The following is a 17,494-nucleotide window of genomic DNA, read 5'->3' as shown; positions in this document are numbered from 1 at the left end:
TGCGACTATTTGTCCATTGCGTGCAAATAAAGTCTTAGAATTGAGAAACAGTTTGTGCTTTTAAGGCTTTAAATGCTCTTTCTTTGTGAAGTCATATACACCGTATTACTTTTCGGGTCCTCTTATCTGATTGGATGTTGTAAGCACGGTTTTTTTTCTGTATCAAAGAGATGGCAACATGATGACAACATTTCTAAAGTTTCTAACGTCTTGGTAGCAAACATTTAGGTGGGTACAACACAACTTTAAAATTAAGTGATGTTTTTGTAGTTTGCCGTCAGTTTGGCAAGTCAGCCATCTTTTGTTTCGCAATAAAATACCTGCACATTTTCCAAATTGTCAGTTTTGTTTACATTACGTTTTAAATTTTGCTCATTATAGATTTATAATTTTTTTTTTAAATATTTAAATTCTAGATTCACAGACGTTATTTTGAGACTTTATTTAAAACCTGGCTTAGAATAGCTATTAACTTTAATTTTGGTGGGGCCAGTGAACATTTTGGCAGGGCAAGTATGTTTGTTTGTTTGTATACTTTATTGTCCCTCAAGGGGAAATTTTCTGTGGACTCACACAGCACTTCAGCAGGTTCTGACACAGTAACAATTAAAAATAAGCCAACATGCAAAAGAATTACACACACTGTTGTTCAGTGTTCAATAGTCTGATTGACACGCTGGAATAAAAGAGTTCTTAAGTCTAAAGTTCTGTATCTTCTACCTGAAGGTAAAAATCATAAAATGGAAAAAGCACATGAGATGGGTTATTCTTTTTATTCTTTTCACTTTCATTCTTTCATTTCTATTCATTCTTTTCGCTTCATTCAGAGTGCGTTGCTCGTAGAGTGTATACTAGTAAAAGTTTCAGATCCTATTAGTTTTGTAGCAGTTCTGCAGTTTCTTTTTTACAGAAAGATTGCCATACCCTGTAGATCAGGGGTGGCCAATCCTGTTCCTGGAGAGCCACCTTCCTGCAGATTTCAGTCCGCTTGTTAAGTGGTGACGTGTTTGTGACGTATGTATACTGTTCATTTGAGTGGAGAAATCATTCGTTTATGATCACGTTTTATTCCTATCACACATTAAAGTTAATTTTATATAAAGTCATAGTGTACACAACAATCTCTGGGCTTGCTGCATAACAATACCGAATTTTTTACAATTTATAAAAAATGTATCACTTTCTGGCCATCGGATATTAGGCATGGACATATATACTGCGATCGTGATTTTCGAAAGCATTAAATCGCTTTGTAAACGTTTATTATTACCATTTCATTAGTCTCCCCATTCAGTTGAATAGAGCGCTTGGACCCGGAAGCCGCTTCGCATGACGTCACACTTAACAAGCGGGTTGCTACCCATATCAAACACACCTGAACCAATTAATTAGAGCCTGAACACCACTTGATAATTACAGGCAGGTGTGTTGATTATGGGTTGCAACTGAAATCTGCAGGAAGGTAGCTCTCCAGGAACAGGATTGGCCACCCCTGATGTAGATAGACCATACCTGATAACACTTTCAAATACAGCTTGATAAAATAAGTACATGATTTTCTTATCAACACCATAAAACCATAACCCTCGTAGAAAATACAGTCTTACATTTACATTTACATTTACATTTAGTCATTTAGCAGACGCTTTTATCCAAAGCGACTTACAAATGAGGACAAGGAAGCAATTTACACAACTAAGAGCAACAATGAATAAGTACTAAAGGCAAGTTTCAGGTCTGTACAGTCTAAGAAGGGAAGTGTTAGTATTTTTTTTTTTTTTTTTTTTTTGTATAGTTAGTGTGATATTTAAAGAGGCAATTGCAGATTAGGAAGTGAAGTGGAGACTAAATAGTTGAGTTTTTAGTCGTTTCTTGAAAATAGCGAGTGACTCTGCTGTTCTGATGCAGTTAGGGAGTTCATTCCACCAACTGGGCAGATTGAGCGTGAGCGTTCGGGAAAGTGATTTTTTCCCTCTTTGGGATGGAACCACGAGGCGACGTTCATTCACAGAACGCAAGTTTCTGGAGGGCACATAGATCTGCAGAAGTGAGTGCAGATAAGAAGGTGCTAGGCCAGAAGTCACTTTGTAGGCAAACATCAGAGTTTTGAATTTGATGCGAGCAGCAACTGGCAGCCAGTGCAAACGGACTAGCAGCGGAGTGACATGTGCTCGTTTAGGTTCATTGAAGACAACTCGTGCTGCTGCATTCTGGAGCAGTTGAAGAGGCTTGATAGAGTTAGCTGGAAGCCCAGCTAGTAGAGAGTTGCAGTAATCCAGTTTGGAGAGAACAAGAGCTTGAACAAGGAGTTGAGCTGCATGTTCAGATAAGAAGGGTCGGATCTTTCTGATGTTATAGAGTGCAAATCTGCACGATCGAGCAGTTCTAGAAATGTGGTCAGAGAAGTTTAGTTGGTCATCAATCGTTACTCCAAGGCTTTTCACCATTTTGGATGCAGTAATGGTTGCCCCATCCATCTGGATTGAAAAGTTACGGTGTAGAGTCGGGTTGGCAGAAACTACAAGCATTTCCGTTTTTGCGAGGTTCAGCTGAAGATGATGATCTTTCATCCAGTGTGAAATATCCAACAGGCAGGCTGAGATACGAGCTGGAACCGAGGGATCATCAGGATGAAAAGAGAGGTATAGCTGGGTGTCATCAGCATAGCAGTGGTAGGAGAATCCATGTCTCTGGATGACTGGTCCTAGAGATGATGTGTAGATGGAGAAGAGAAGTGGCCCAAGAACAGAGCCTTGAGGTACCCCAGTGTTTAGATGCTGTAGGTTGGACACCTCTCCCCTCCAAGACACCCTGAATGACCTGTCAGAGAGGTAAGATCTGAACCATTGTATAACAGTGCCCGCAACGCCCAGTGACTCAAGCGTAGATAGCAGGATCTGGTGGTTGACAGTGTCAAAAGCAGCTGACAAGTCCAGCAAAATGAGGACTGATGATTTAGAGTCTGCTTTAGCCAGTCTGAGATCCTCCACGACCGAGAGCAGGGCAGTCTCAGTTGAGTGGCCTTTCTTAAAGCCAGATTGCTTGTTGTCCATGAGATTGTTTTGAGTAAGAAAGTCCAGGACTTGATTGAACACTACTTTCTCCAGAATCTTGGCCATGAATGGAAGCAGGGATACTGGTCTGTAGTTTTCAAGTAGCGTATGGTCCAGGTTGGGTTTCTTTAGCAGTGGGGTTACCCTAGCCTGCTTAAATGTAGTGGGGAATAAACCAGAGTCAAGAGATGTGTTAATTATGTGAGTCAGTGTTGGTATGACTGCAGGAGAGATGGCTTGCAAGAGATGAGAGGGAATGGGATCGAGTGGACAGGTGGTTGCATGGCTAGATAGCACAAGTTTGGACACCTCAGACTCAGAGAGCTGAGAAAAAGAGGTGAGTGTGTGTGGTGTTGGTGTTGTATCTTGCGTGTTTGTTGTAGGTGCAGCAAATTGAGCACTGATTTTTGCAGTTTTGGTGCAGAAGAATGTAGCAAAGTCATCAGTAGTAAGTGTGGAGGATGCGGGTGGAGGAGGAGGATAGAGGAGGGAGGAAAATGTTTTAAAAAGTAGGCGAGGATTAGTGGCATTGTTGATTTTCAGACGGTAATACGTCTGCTTTGCAGAAGTAACCTCAGCTGAGAAAGAGGACAGAAGAGTTTGGTATGTTAAGAGATGTGCAGGATTTTTAGTTTTCCGCCAAATTCTCTCTGCAGCCCGAAGTTTTGAGCGATGCTCACGGAGAGCATCCGAGAGCCAGGGTGCAGGAGGACTGGCACGGGCTGGCCTGGATGCAAGAGGACATAATCGGTCTAGACATGATGTTAGTGTGGAGCAGAGTGTATTAGTGGCACTGTTCGAATCAAGTGCAGTGAGTTTGCGAGATGGAGGAAGAGAGTCTGAAACAATGGTGGATAGTCTATTGGGTGAGAGAGATCGTAGGTTTCTGCGAAAGGTAACCAGTGTTGGAGTGTGTGGCGGCTCAGGAGTAATGTGGATGTTGAGAGACAGAAGGAAATGATCAGATATTTGTAGTGGAGTTACTATTGTTTGATCAGTGAAGCAGTGTCGTGTGTAAATAAGGTCTAGCTGATTACCTGATTTGTGGGTAGCAGAAGTAGGTGCTCTTTTTAGGTCAAAAGAGGCAAGCAAAGTCTGAAAGTCTGCAGCTTGCGGTTTGTCAACGTAAATGTTGAAGTCACCTAGCACCAATAAGGGAGTGGCAAAATTAGAAAAAGATGAGAGAAGAACATCCAGTTCATCTAGGAAGTGACCTAATTTACCTGGTGGGCGGTAGATGACAACCACATTTATGTAGAAGGGGTGGATAATGGTGACTGCATGGAATTCAAAGGAGCTGATTGTTGGCAGGGACGGTATCAGAGTAAATTTCCATTCTTTGGAAATTAGTAGTCCAGTCCCACCCCCTCTCCCTGTCTGACGAGGAGTGTGGGAAAAAGAGAAATTAGCAGAAAGAGTAGCATGTGTAGCAGTGTCCTCCGGCCTCAACCAGGTCTCAGTTAGAGCCATGAGATTATAGTCAGAATATGTAGCTATGGAGGTAATAAAATCAGCCTTGTTAACAGCTGATTGACAGTTCCAGAGGCCCACGGAGAGAGAGAGTTGTGAAATAGTAGATACATGTATTGAACGAAGGTTGTGAGGATTACGCCTGCAGCGTACCTCCCGTGTTTTGCGAGTGTTAGTAACAACAGGAATTAGAAAACACATAATAAAAGTGCGCTGACAACAAAAATAAGTGTAAAGTAAAACAATACAGTAAAGTACTCAAGTGCTTTGTCGGTGTCTTTGCTCGGTGGAGTCGCGCAGGTAGAGTCGATGGTCTTTACACTCGTCGGTCTTCACACGAGGCGGTCTTCACACGAGGCTGCCGCGATCGCTGCCGCGGTGAACTAGTTGTTTATATAACCCCAAAGCACTAACGTTAGCTGATTGAATTCAGCTGGACACGCCTCGAGAGTCAAAACAAGGGCCGAAACTGAGGCGGACGACGCGAACCGCGTCTGCGTTCGCTACACAAGCTCTTATAGTAACCAAGGAAACAGTGGCTAAACAACTTCTAGTATTATACACAACTGAAAGCAAGTTTTAAATGTCCTACAACTTTACACAAACAGCTGGAAACAAGTCCTCAAACCATACACAACAACTGAAACAAATCTTAAATGTACTTACAGGCTGCTGTTCTAGATGCTGCTAAAGTGCTTCTCCTGCCGACTAATGCTACCGTGCTCACTATATAGTGGTTACCTGGCGTTTGGACACGCCTCCCGAGTCAAAACAAGGGCCGAAACTGAGGCGGACGACGCGAACCGCGTCTGCGTTCGCTACACAAGCTCTTATAGTAACCAAGGAAACAGTGGCTAAACAACTTCTAGTATTATACACAACTGAAAGCAAGTTTTAAATGTCCTACAACTTTACACAAACAGCTGGAAACAAGTCCTCAAACCATACACAACAACTGAAACAAATCTTAAATGTACTTACAGGCTGCTGTTCTAGATGCTGCTAAAGTGCTTCTCCTGCCGACTAATGCTACCGTGCTCACTATATAGTGGTTACCTGGCGTTTGGACACGCCTCCCGAGTCAAAACAAGGGCCGAAACTGAGGCGGACGACGCGAACCGCGTCTGCGTTCGCTACACAAGCTCTTATAGTAACCAAGGAAACAGTGGCTAAACAACTTCTAGTATTATACACAACTGAAAGCAAGTTTTAAATGTCCTACAACTTTACACAAACAGCTGGAAACAAGTCCTCAAACCATACACAACAACTGAAACAAATCTTAAATGTACTTACAGGCTGCTGTTCTAGATGCTGCTAAAGTGCTTCTCCTTCGTCTTTGGTGAAGCTTTTCACAGATCCAGTTTACATGAGTGTCCCATGTTAGAGACCGCTCTATATGAATTCCCAAATACTTGTATGACTCCCTGCTGAAAAATCCAGCTTAAACCAGCCTAGGCTGGTTTTAGCTGGTCGATCAGGCTGGTTTTAGAGGGGTTTTGGCCACTTCCAGGCTGGTTTCCAGCTATTTCCAGCCTGGTCTTAGCTGGTCAGGCTGGGAGATGACCAGCTAAAACCAGCTTGACAAGCCTAGCCAAGCTGGGAGTCCAGCCAAAACCAGCTATATCCAGCTTAATCCAGGCTGGTCAAGCTGGTTGTAGCTGGATTTGGCTGGTAATTTTCCAGCCTGACCAGCTAAGACCAGGCTGGAAATGGCTGGAAACCAGCCTGGAAATGGCCAAAACCCCTCTAAAACCAGGCTGGTCAACCAGCTAAAACCAGCCAACCAGCCTAGGCTGGTTTAAGCTGGATTTTTCAGCAGGGGTACCTGAGTGATTTCTTGATTATGTACAGACACTGGTAAATTCTCGATAACACACTTGGGATCAAAGATTATTTCCTTTGTTTTTGTTTTTTTTTGTATTTACTTTTAAAAAGTTTTCATCACCACTTAACAAATGAATCAATTTCATAAACAGAAACAGGATCTACTAAAGTAAAAATCTGAACCACTGGCACAATCGGGCCAGTAGAAAAAATCCTTAGCAATGAACCCTGTATATCCTATAAATGTTGATCAAGTTAAATCTGCAATGTTTTTTTGTCGATTGGATTCATCAAATGAAATATAAGCAGCCGCTTCCTGTTTCAAACGTTTGCTCTCAGGTGTAAAAAAGCGAGCTTCTGCCTCTCTAGATGGCTATGAAAATGTCACAGCCACTTTCAAAAAATTACACAACAATGTTTGGATCTGTGGCTCTCATGTGGAATATTAACACATGCGGTGTGAGCCGCTGCTGTCTGTCCTCTATCAGATCTGTCTCTCTCTCTCTCACATTCAGTGCCTCAGCTGAAAAGAGCTGCTTTACAGTGAATATGTAAAACTGTGTGCTTACGTTGTCATATGTAAGTTAGTGTGTGTGTGTGTGTGTGTGTGTGTGTGTACATATAAGCTGTCTTGATCATCTGTTGCCATGCAGGCCGAGTGTGTGTGTGTGTGTGTGTGTGTGCGCCGGTGAACACCAGTATCCATTCGCATCTCTCTCACCCACTCATGACAAATGCCACAATTCATCTCCAAGTCCGGTATGGAAGTAAAAGCTTGCCCAAAAATGACAATTCTCTCATTATTTATTTAACCTCGTGTTATTACAAACCTCAATTGTGGTGTTTTTCATCCTAAAAGGATCAGTTTTAATACAGTTCATGTTGTTTTAAGAGACTAAATATATTTTGCTTACCAAGACAGCAACTATTTGACTAAAAATACAGTAAAACACACACGGTTTATTTAGCTTTAATTCAGATTACTTGGGGAAGAATGTAATTGCTTTACATTCAATCTGCTTAAATTTGTGAAAACAGTAAACTTATTCAATTTGTGTTGGGACAACATGCAGGAATGGTGTGGAGCCCAGCATTTTCGACAGTGTATTCTGGTTTTATTTGTTGTGTTTAGTTTGTGGAAAGAGATCATTTAGCACGCAGCTTCAGTCAGAAGTTCTGCTAGCATATAATTTATGCAGAGTTTTAAGATGTGAAGAGACTCGTGTGAAATGCAGGAGAGAAACCAGTCAGCTGACTTTATGACTTTTTTTTTTCAGAGCTTATATGTCACTCTGTTTTTGACTGTGTATGGATATTCACAGTCAGAAAGTAAAACTGAAATGACATTTCATTAGAGGATGATTCGTGCACCTGCACTAATTGTACCTAAAATGCAGCTGCAAGCAATTTTTCAAGCAGTCAAGTTTGATCATTAAGTATTTCTTACAAATAATATTTGGAAAATCGTATTTAGTCTTGTGAACCCACTATTGGGTCTTGTCTGAATCATTAAATCAAGCATTGCTGTGTCTTAGGGGTTCCCAAACTTTTCAGCTTGTAACCCCCAAAATAACATTTCCAGTGCCTTGCGTCCCCAAAAAAGTTTTCACAAACATACAAGCATTGCACACAACAATGGCCACATACCAGATGTGAGCGAGCTTATTGACAAAACAAAAAAGTCTAACAACCATATTATTTTTTATAGTCGTTATTAATTTTTTTAAATTGATATTAACCTCACTTAATAAGAATGGTGGGCAATGTTGACAGCACAAGACTTGGAGGTCGTCCTCTTTGTTCAGTCGTGACCTTTATTTTTAGTGTACGTGAGTGAAGATGTCAAAATTGGGCTGGGTGATATTGCAAAAAAATTATCACAATATCATGTTTCACATCATTCGATATTAATAATTATTGAATATTTTAACATTGTGCTGTAAAATCAATCTGCCGCAACTAACACTATTACCTAGCATAATAACCCCAGGGGTCGCAATCCAATGTAGATAGAATTGAAGGGCTGATGGCTTTTTATTTGCATGTTGTTGTTTTTTATGTAATTATTAAATACTATTTTATAATCTTCAGGTTATAGGTGAAACATTTTTAATTTTAATTGTTTAATAACATATATGAATTTTTTGGAAATCCTCAAACGACCCCCCTTCATTGTCTTGCGATCCCCCAGGGGGTCTCGACCCCCACTTTGGGAACCACTGCTCCATCTAACTTAATAAAGAGTTGAAAAACCATGCACTTGATGTGCAGTGCCTGCATTTTACATGAAATATACACTTTAAATGCAAAGGAACCCCCTTTGCATAAAAGCACTTTCTCAACGCATGAATGTGAATCTTAAAGGGTCACGAAACACCAAAACACATTTGTTGAGCTGTTGACAGTCGTACTGTATATGTGTCCCACACTGCTAAAAACACTATTAGGACACATATTTCATAAAAAAAAAAGTGAAAATGGATTGTTTTTGCGTTGTTTCGAACAAATTGGTTCTTCCGGTTTGAAACAAATTTTTTGAAGCTGCATCACACGGATTGGTTCCTTGTGTGTATTCCAGCGTGTAGACTGGACGTCTGTACCTGGGAGTATTTCGTGACGCCGTTGAGTGTGCTGCATTCAATCATGAGAAAGACTTGGCTCAAACCAATCAGCGCGCTCTCTTGTGTATACGGAGCAACCTCAAGAAAATGCATGATAGCTTCGAACACTGTTACAGTGTTCAGACGGCAGAGAGACGCCACGTTGTGTTGCCAAAACAAGTGGGAGTAGAAGAGTTGTTTGGAGTTACGAGTCGTCAGTGTTGCTTTTATTATGTGCTGCATTGAAGGTTTTGTTTGCATTTTCCCGCTATGAGAGCGCAGCTGGACTCACGTATGGATTACAGTGCACGCGACTCGTGGCAGAAATACGTGTCTAAGGAACATTTTTCACTCGTGTTTTTCTCATCTGGAAATGAGGAAATCCGGGTTTGCCGCTCGTCTCCTTTCATTAAAGACATGTCTAAAGCTTGTGTTGATTGTCAGATCCCAAACCATGCAATCTAGTGGCCACAGCGGCGAGGAAAAAAAAAACTTTACCAGTTGGTGAAAGTGAAGGAAAAAAAAACCTCGAGTGAACCAGGCTCAGATGGGCACGACCATTTCTCCTCTGGCGAAACGTCTTGTGCAGAGCTACACTCTAAGCACCGGAGGCTGGAAGCTGGATCTCAGAGAAGACTTGTCTGTCCCTGGAGTGTCACAGGAATAAGCTCTCCACTCCCCCATGACCACCAAAGCAGCTGCTCAGGATACGGCCTGGTCCAGTATATGGAAACCTTGGGATCATCTTGTCGCTGGTCTTGGATCAAATCAATGGTGCTGCGTGGTCTAAAGGCCTCAGGATGAGTATCCCCAGGTGGAAATAGAGAATAAAGAGAATAATTAACGTAGCTGCTGTTCAAAGTGTATATAAATGAGATGAAGAGACCTGTGTGGAGCACATTAATGTATCATACCGCTAAGCTGAAGTGACCGCTAAGTGTGTCCTTTACTAAAAATATCTAGTTTTGAACTGCAAGAGTGTTTCTGAGCCTCGGACATTATCAGGAAGGCTATTCCAGAGTTTAGGAGCCATAAATGAGGAGGCTCGTCCGCCATTACTCGACTTTGCTATTCTAGGTACTACCAGAAGCCCTGAGTTTTGAGATCTTAAAGAGCGGGTTGGACTGTATCAAGACAGAAGGTTGGTTAGATAAACAGGAGCTAGACTATTTAAAGCCTTATAGGTAAGAAGCAATATTTTTAAATCAATGCAAAACTTAACAGGCAGCCAGTTTAGGGAGGATAAAATCGGGGTGATGTGATCATATTTTCTAGACCTTGTAAGAACTCTGGCAGCTGCATTTTGTACTAGCTAAAGTTTGTTAATAGAGGATGCTGGACAGCCAGCAAACAGAGCATTACAGTAATCCAGCCTAGAAGTCATAAAAGCATGGACTAGCTCTATACTAAAGCCTCTGTTAAATGTATGAATGCAGATCTTATTTGATTCTTAAATATAATATGAAGCTACATTCTGCTAATTGAGATACTTTTGGGTGCACTTATTGTTAGCATTTCAAAATAAAGCTAAGAAAAACTTGGGTTTATGAACAGTGAATGCAGTTTTACATGAATTTGCAAAACCTGAATGCGGCGTGTTTGTCTTTAGATTAAAGCTACTGTTTGGTTCATGAATGCTGTTGCATTTGTCTCTTAAATATGACATCATTAAACTACATTTTGCAACCTGCGATACTTTTTTAGGGTGTTTTTAGTATCTCGACAGCCCCTGGTCACAGTACACCATGACAGGGCATCATGATCATTCATCTAAAAGTCTCCCGTCATGTTCAGCGCTAGAAAGAAAATCACACAGGTTGCAAACGAGAGCGGGAGTGAACTATTCCTTTAAAGCGTGTTTCTCTCCCACACTGGCTTCTTTCGCTCTTTCTCCCTCCTCTTTTTTTTCACACAACCCCTCCTCGCTCGGTCTCTCTCTCTGAATGTCGCAGTGACTGAATGTGAGCTCTGTTAAACCCTCCCTCTCTCTCTCTCTCTCTCTCTCTCTCTCTCTCTCTCTCTCTCTCGTTCTGAAGCATGTAGATCTGCTCTCTCTCTCTCTTTCTCTCTTTCTCTCTCTCCTCTGGATGTGTGAGCGCTGAGAGACGCGAGGCCGGAGAGGAGGAGGAGGAGGACTCCGAGGAGGGGGGGACATGGCAATGGGGGGATACGGAGAGAAAGACCTGTCTCTCCCTCTCTCCCTCTCATCCTCATGGCCCTCGCTCGGTCCCCAGAACCGCAGCGTCTGGTTCATTTACAGGTATTGGCTGCTCCATTCTTTTATTGTCGCTGCGGAGAGAGAGATAGAGCGAGAGAGAGCGAGAGAGGCTGATGGATGCTCTGAAGAGGTAGCAGACAGACTGTTGAGCAGAATCAATGTTTTCATATACAGTATCATCTGTGTGTGAGTGTGTGTGTGTGTGTGTGTGTTTGTGGTCGTTTATCATACATCAAGTCAGTCCCTCTCTGTGTAAATGAGTCGTGAATATTACTGTCATTGTGCATACGACGGCAGGAGAAACATTTTTCTTTTTTTTTTCTGTGTGTTGTGTGAGTTCATGTGACATGTATGTGTGTTCGTGAAGCAGTGGAATGGGTATGAGTCACTATGGGTGTATATATATATATATATATATATATATATATATATATATATATATATATATATATATATATATATATATATATATATATATATATATATATATGTGTATATATGTGTGTGTGTGTGTGTGTGTGTGTGAAAGTGTGCATCATAGAAAGTTGCGATCAAATACCGCACAGATGTGTGTGTATCGTCATTTATGCATCACAGTCTTTCTTGCTGTCATTCCTACACAGATGCTGTATGATGTTCAAGTAGGGGAATATCCTGCTGTTGGATTCAGATTCCAGATGGATTAACTTGTAGAATATGAGAAAACTTGTCATGTTTGTGGATTTATCTTTTTTTTTCTTGCATTCAAACACGTTTTTCGGAGAAACTGAATTTAATTTAAGATAATCTGGATTTAATTAGTTTACATTTTGTATGTGTTGATGTAAATGTTGATTCCTGGAGTCAAATGTGGATTAACTATGTGAATGGATTTTCAATCTCTGTCTGCGTTTGTGTTCCTGGTTTGAAAAATAATTGTGAAAGTTTACTTTTTTGAGCTTGAGGTTGTAGATTTAGATTAAACACGCTATTTTAAGATAGAAAAACTTAAAAATATACTCTTGTTTTGTTTACAATGTCAGTTTCTTTCCCTTTCTTGCAGTGTAAAGTGATGTATATGCATGTATTTTAGTGATTGGCTGCTCTCTGTCGTAATTATGCATCATATTTTCCGCTGCCATTCAGGTACATCTCATATGTTTGTTGTGAGCTGCTGTTAAACCTTGTGGTTTTGTGGGTTGTCAATATTTCTGTGCTGGATGGTGAATGTTGAACGGTGTTGAAGTAGGGAAATGCTGCTGTTTGGTTGGATTAAATTCGAGATGGATCAATTTCTAGCAAATATGTTGCATGGGAATTTTAAAAAATGTAAACTTCAGTTGAATGTATTGAGGAAGTTAGAGTAAAGCTTAGTTTCCTGAAATAGCATTCCAGTAATCTGAACATTTTGTTAGCTTGCTTGAAGAAATGTGGCATGGATGTGTGGACTTATTTTAATGCTGAAACTGTACATTTTTAATGTGTTTTTGGGATGTAATTAATTTTATTTAAGAAATATAATAGCATGTTGAAAGGTGACACGGTGGCTTGGTGTTTGCACTGTTGCCTCACAGCAAGAAGGTCACTGGTTTGAGCCCCGGCTAGGCCAGTTGGCATTTTTATGTGGAGTAGGCATGGGCCGGTGTAAGATTCTGACGATATCATGCTATTGACGGTATCACGGTATTCAGATTACTGCTCTAAAATCTATTCTTTTTAAATGTCTGGGTAAAAAACAAAACATTTTCCCCCTTTGTACACAATATATTTTAATTTGGGAAACATTTAAAATATTTTGGAGCAGTATGTCAGGCTTAATAAATCAAATGAATCGTTGACTTCTGCTGTCTTCATTAGTTTCAGCTTTTCTGCTGGAGATACTGTTGTCCTAAAAAATGTAAATACAAAAATCGTACTCGTACTTTAGGAACTATATAGTAGAAAATTTTGACTGTTTTAAAACCTTGACTTTTTTCAAATCGCGGTATACCTTGAACATGGTTATCGTCCCACGCCTAATGTAGAGTTTGCATGTTCCACCTGTGTTGGCGTGGGGTTCCTCAGGGTGCTCCGGTTTCCTCCACAGTCCTAACACATGTGGTATAGGTGAATTGAATTAACTAAATTGGCCGTAGCCTATGATTGTGCATGTGAGAGTGTATGGGTGTTTCCCAGTACTGGGTTGAAGCTGGAATGGCATTCGCTGTGTAATATATATGCTGAATAAGTTGGCAGTTAATTCCACTGTGGCGACTCCTGATGATTAAAGGGACTAAACTGAAGTGAATGAATGAATAATGTTGATTGAACAAATATGCCGTAGTGTGTATTTTACACTGGTAAATTTGTCAGAACCTGAGCTCATCTGAACGATTGGGAATGTAGCAGAATTATTGTGGTAGAAGATAAAGAGCACTGCAATAGAGCACAGGCTCTAAGGGAAATTGATTTTTAACAATAACTGGTAAAACTGTTGTGAGCTCTGCAGTTGGTAATGGATTGTTAAAGCAGTCTTTCCACAATAACTCTCAATATCAACTTTAAATTCATGCAGAAACTGCGTTACCCATGATGGAGTAAGGAAAAATCCACCAATCAGAGAGGTTTCAGTATGCATAATTTGCAAAGCATTTGAAATATATTGTTTCTCTTGACAGAGACAACAGCTGACTAGTTTAATATTTCTCATGGTTTTTAGGTTTAAGTCATTTCATGTGCTTTAATGCATTGTAGTTTTTTTCCTTTCTTTAAAGTTGTTAACTGCTGGAGGTGTGCCGAAAAATCATTCAAGAAATTGATTCTGCATCGATTCTGAGAGTTTTAAAATGCATTGCTATTCTCTCACTCGAACAGAAGATGCCGCTCTAGGCTGGTTTATAATAGCACATGGTGTTCTACAGTAGATTTTACCAGATGATAATGCTCTAGGCTAGTTTTTAACAGCAGATGCTGCTCTTGACTAGTTTTTAACAACAGATGCTGCTCTAGGCTAGTTTTTTTCCTGATGATGGCGCTCTAGGGTAGTTTTTAACAGCAGATGCTGCTCTAGGTTAGTTTTTTCAGAGGATAGCACTCTAGGCTAGTTTTTAACAGACAATGGTGCTCTAGGCTAGATTTTAACACATGATGGCGCTCTAGGCTATTTTTTCTTCAGATGATGGTGCTCTTGGCTAGTTTTTTCAGATGATGGCACTCTAGGCTAGTTGTTAACAGCAGATGCTGTTCTAGGCTAGATTTTACCAGATGATGGCGCTCAAGGCTAGTTTTTTCAGATTATGATGCTTGGCTAGTTTTTTCAGATGATGGCGCTGTAATCTAGATTTTAACAGATGATGGCTCTCTAGGTTAGTTTTTAACATATGTGTGTGCTCTAGGCTAGATTTTAACAGACAATGGTGCTCTAGGCTAGATTTTAACACGTGAGGGCGCTCTTGGCTAGTTTTTTTCAGATGATGGCGCTGTAGGCTAGATTTTCACGGATGATGGCGATGTAGGCTAGTTTTTTACAACAGATGCTGCTCTAGGCTAGTTTTTCAGATGATGGTGCTCTTGGCTAGTTTTAACAGCAGATGCTGCTCTAGGCTAGTTTTTCAGATGATGGTGCTCTTGGCTAGTTTTAACAGCAGATGCTGCTCTAGGCTAGATTTTAACAGATGATGGTTCTCTAGGCTTATTTTTTAGATAATGGTGCTTGAGGCTAGTTTTTTTTAGATGATGCACTCTAGACTAGTTTTTTCAGATGATGATGCTCTAGGCTAGTTTTTAACAGATGATGCTGCTCTAGGCTAGATTTTAACAGATAATGGCACTCTAGGCTAGTTTTTTCAGATGATGGCACTCTAGGCTAGATTTTAACAGATGACAGTACTCTAGGATACTTTTTTCAGATGATGGGTCTCTAAGCTAGTTTTTAACAGCAGATACTGCACTAGGCTAGTTTTTTGTTTCAGATATTGGCTCTCTAGGCTAGTTTTTAACAGATGATGGCGCTGTAGGCTATTTACCAGATGATGGCACTCTAGGCTTCTTTTTAACAGATTATGATGCTCTAGGCTAGTTTTTAACAGATAATCATACTCTATTCTAGTTTTTAACAGCTGATGGCACTCTAGGCTAGTTTTTAAACTCAGACAGTTTTCTAGGCTAGTTTTTAACAACAGATGGCACTCTAGGCTGGTTTTCAACAGCGGATGGTGCTCTAGGCTAGTTTTTAACAGTAGATGGAGCTCTAGGGTAAATAAAGGATGGCGTTCTAGGCTACATTTTTATAACTGATGGTGCTCTAGGCTAGTTTTCAAAAGCTAATGGTGCTCTAGGCTAGTTTTTAACAGCAGATGTTGCTCTAGACCGTCTTTTAAACAGGATGCTGCTCTAGGCTAGTGTTTAACAGCTGATGCCACTCTAGACTAGTTTTTAACATCAGGTTGTGCTCCAGGCTATGTTTTAACAGCAGATGGCACTGTAGGCTAGTTTTTTAACAACAGAATGGTGTTCTCGGCTAGTCTGTTACAGCTTAGGGCACTCTAACTGCAGATGGCACTCTAGGCTAGTTTTTTTATATAGGATGGCGCTCTAGGCTACATTTTAATAACTGATGGTGCTCTAGGCTAGTGTTCAACAGCTGTTGTTTGCTTTAGGCTAGTGTTCAACAGCTGATGGTGCTCTTGGCTAGTTTTTAACAGCGGATGTTACTCTAGACCAGGGGTGGGCAAACTCGGTCCTGGAGAGCCGGTGTCCTGCATAGTTTAGCTGCAACACTAATCAAGCACACCTGAACATGCTTATCAGTGTCTTCAAGATCTCTAGAAATCTATAAGCAGGTGTGTGTGATTAGAGTTGGAGCTAAACTGTGCAGGACACCGGCCCTCCAGGACTGAGTTTTACCCATCCCTGCTCTAGACTATCTTTTAAACAGAGGATGCTGCTCTAGGCTAGTGTTTAACATTTGATTTTACTTTAGACTAGATTTTAACATCAGGTAGTGCTCTAAGCTATATTTTAACAGCAGATGGCACTCTAGGCTAGTTTTTTAAACATCGGATTGGTAGTCTAGGCTAGTCTGTTACACCTTATGCCACTCTAGACTAGTTTTTCAACAGCAGATGTAGCTGTAGTTTTTTTAACAGCAAATTCCTGTAGGCTAGTTTTATAACAGTGAATGGTGCTCTAGGGTACTTTTAACAACTGATGGTGCTCTAGGCTAGATTTTTTAATAGCAGGTAGTGCTCTAGGCTACTCTAGGCTAGTTTTTGAACAGCAAATGGTGATCTAGGCTATGTTTGAACAACAGATGGTGCTCTAGGCTATTTTTTAACAGGAGGTGGTGCTCTAGGCTAGTTTTTAACAGCAAATGATGTCGCTCTAGGCTATTTTTTTTTACAGCAGATGGTGCTCTAGGGTCATTTTTAAAAGCAGATTGCGCTCTACACTAGTTTGAACAGCAGACGGTGCTCTGGGCTAGTTTTTAACAGCAGACAGTGCCCTAGGCTAGTTTTTAACAGCAGACGGTGCTCTAGGCTAGTTTTGAACGGCAGACAGTGCTCTAGGCTAGTTTTTAACAGCAGACGGTGCTCTAGGCTAGTTTTGAACGGCAGACAGTGCTCTAGGCTAGTTTTTAACAGCAGACGGTGCTCTAGGCTAGTTTTGAACGGCAGACAGTGCTCTAGGCTAGTGTTTAACAGTAGACAGTGCTCTAGGCTAGTTTTTAACAGCAGACGGTGCTCTTGGCTAGTTTTTACAGCAGACGATGCTCTAGGCTAGTTTTTTTTACAGCAGATGGTGCTCTAGGGTAATTTTTAACAGCTGATGGTGCTCTAGGCTAATTTTTAACAGCAGACGGCGCTCTAGGCTAGTTTTTAACAGCAGACGGTGCTCTAGGCTAGTTTTTACAGCAGACAATGCTCTAGGCTAGTTTTTTTTACAGCAGATGGTGCTCTAGGGTAATTTTTAACAGCTGATGGTGCTCTAGGCTAATTTTTAACAGCAGACGGCGCTCTAGGCTAGTTTTTAACAGCAGATGGTGCTCTAGGCTAGTTTTTACAGCAGACGGTGCTCTAAGCTAGTTTTTTACAGCAGATGGTGCTCTAGGGTAATTTTTAACAGCTGATGGTGCTCTAGGCTAATTTTTAACAGGAGACGGTGCTCTAGGCTAATTTAACAGCAGACGGTGCTCTAGGCTAGTTTTTAACAGCAGATGGTGCTCTAGGCTAGTTTTTACAGCAGACGGTGCTCTAAGCTAGTTTTTTACAGCAGATGGTGCTCTAGGGTAATTTTTAACAGCTGATGGTGCTCTAGGCTAATTTTTAACAGCAGACGGTGCTCTAGGCTAGTTTTTACAGCAGACGGTG

At 40.9% G+C, this 17,494-nt stretch overlaps 2 protein-coding genes across 7 annotated transcripts in view; one reads left to right on the top strand and one right to left on the bottom strand.

The window, feature by feature from the left end:
* The window catches only part of LOC101884567 (SH3 and multiple ankyrin repeat domains protein 1), a 146,770-nt gene that overhangs the window by 93,786 nt on the left and 35,490 nt on the right, over window positions 1–17,494 (top strand). For 2 of the 6 annotated variants that reach the window (XM_087309967.1, XM_087309968.1), the window contains exon 1: window positions 11,017–11,210. The exons of the other annotated variants lie outside the window; for them this stretch is intronic. In XM_087309967.1, coding sequence (XP_087166093.1) covers window positions 11,104–11,210 — 107 coding nt within the window. In that variant the 5' untranslated portion in view covers window positions 11,017–11,103. Of the gene's footprint in view, window positions 1–11,016; window positions 11,211–17,494 lie in introns of those variants that run through there. 6 annotated transcript variants of the gene reach the window in all.
* LOC141380764 (uncharacterized) lies at window positions 1,766–5,832 on the bottom strand. Its single transcript, XM_087310085.1, has 2 exons — window positions 4,277–5,832; window positions 1,766–4,195 (listed from the first exon to the last, which is right to left on the bottom strand). Exons 1-2 carry the CDS (start codon window positions 4,722–4,724, stop codon window positions 1,827–1,829), a joined length of 2,817 nt encoding a protein of 938 aa, XP_087166211.1. The 5' UTR covers window positions 4,725–5,832; the 3' UTR covers window positions 1,766–1,826.

The sequence above is a fragment of the Danio rerio genome, chromosome 24, assembly GCF_052040795.2.
Source record: "Danio rerio strain M-AB ecotype USA chromosome 24, GRCz13ab, whole genome shotgun sequence".
NCBI classification, from domain to species: Eukaryota; Metazoa; Chordata; class Actinopteri; order Cypriniformes; family Danionidae; genus Danio; species Danio rerio.
The sequence above is the reverse complement of the archived record's forward strand: the minus strand, read 5'-3'. Positions and strand labels throughout refer to the sequence as shown.

What these genes read in the sequence shown, in the direction of transcription:
- LOC141380764 (XM_087310085.1), bottom strand. Translation starts at nt 4,724, where the DNA reads ATGTGTTTTCTAATTCCTGTTGTTACTAACACTCGCAAAACACGGGAG. An exon ending in TGTCATCTACCGCCCACCAG is followed by an intron (nt 4,196 to 4,276) that starts GTAAATTAGGTC and finishes TATTGGTGCTAG; the next exon opens with GTGACTTCAACATTTACGTT.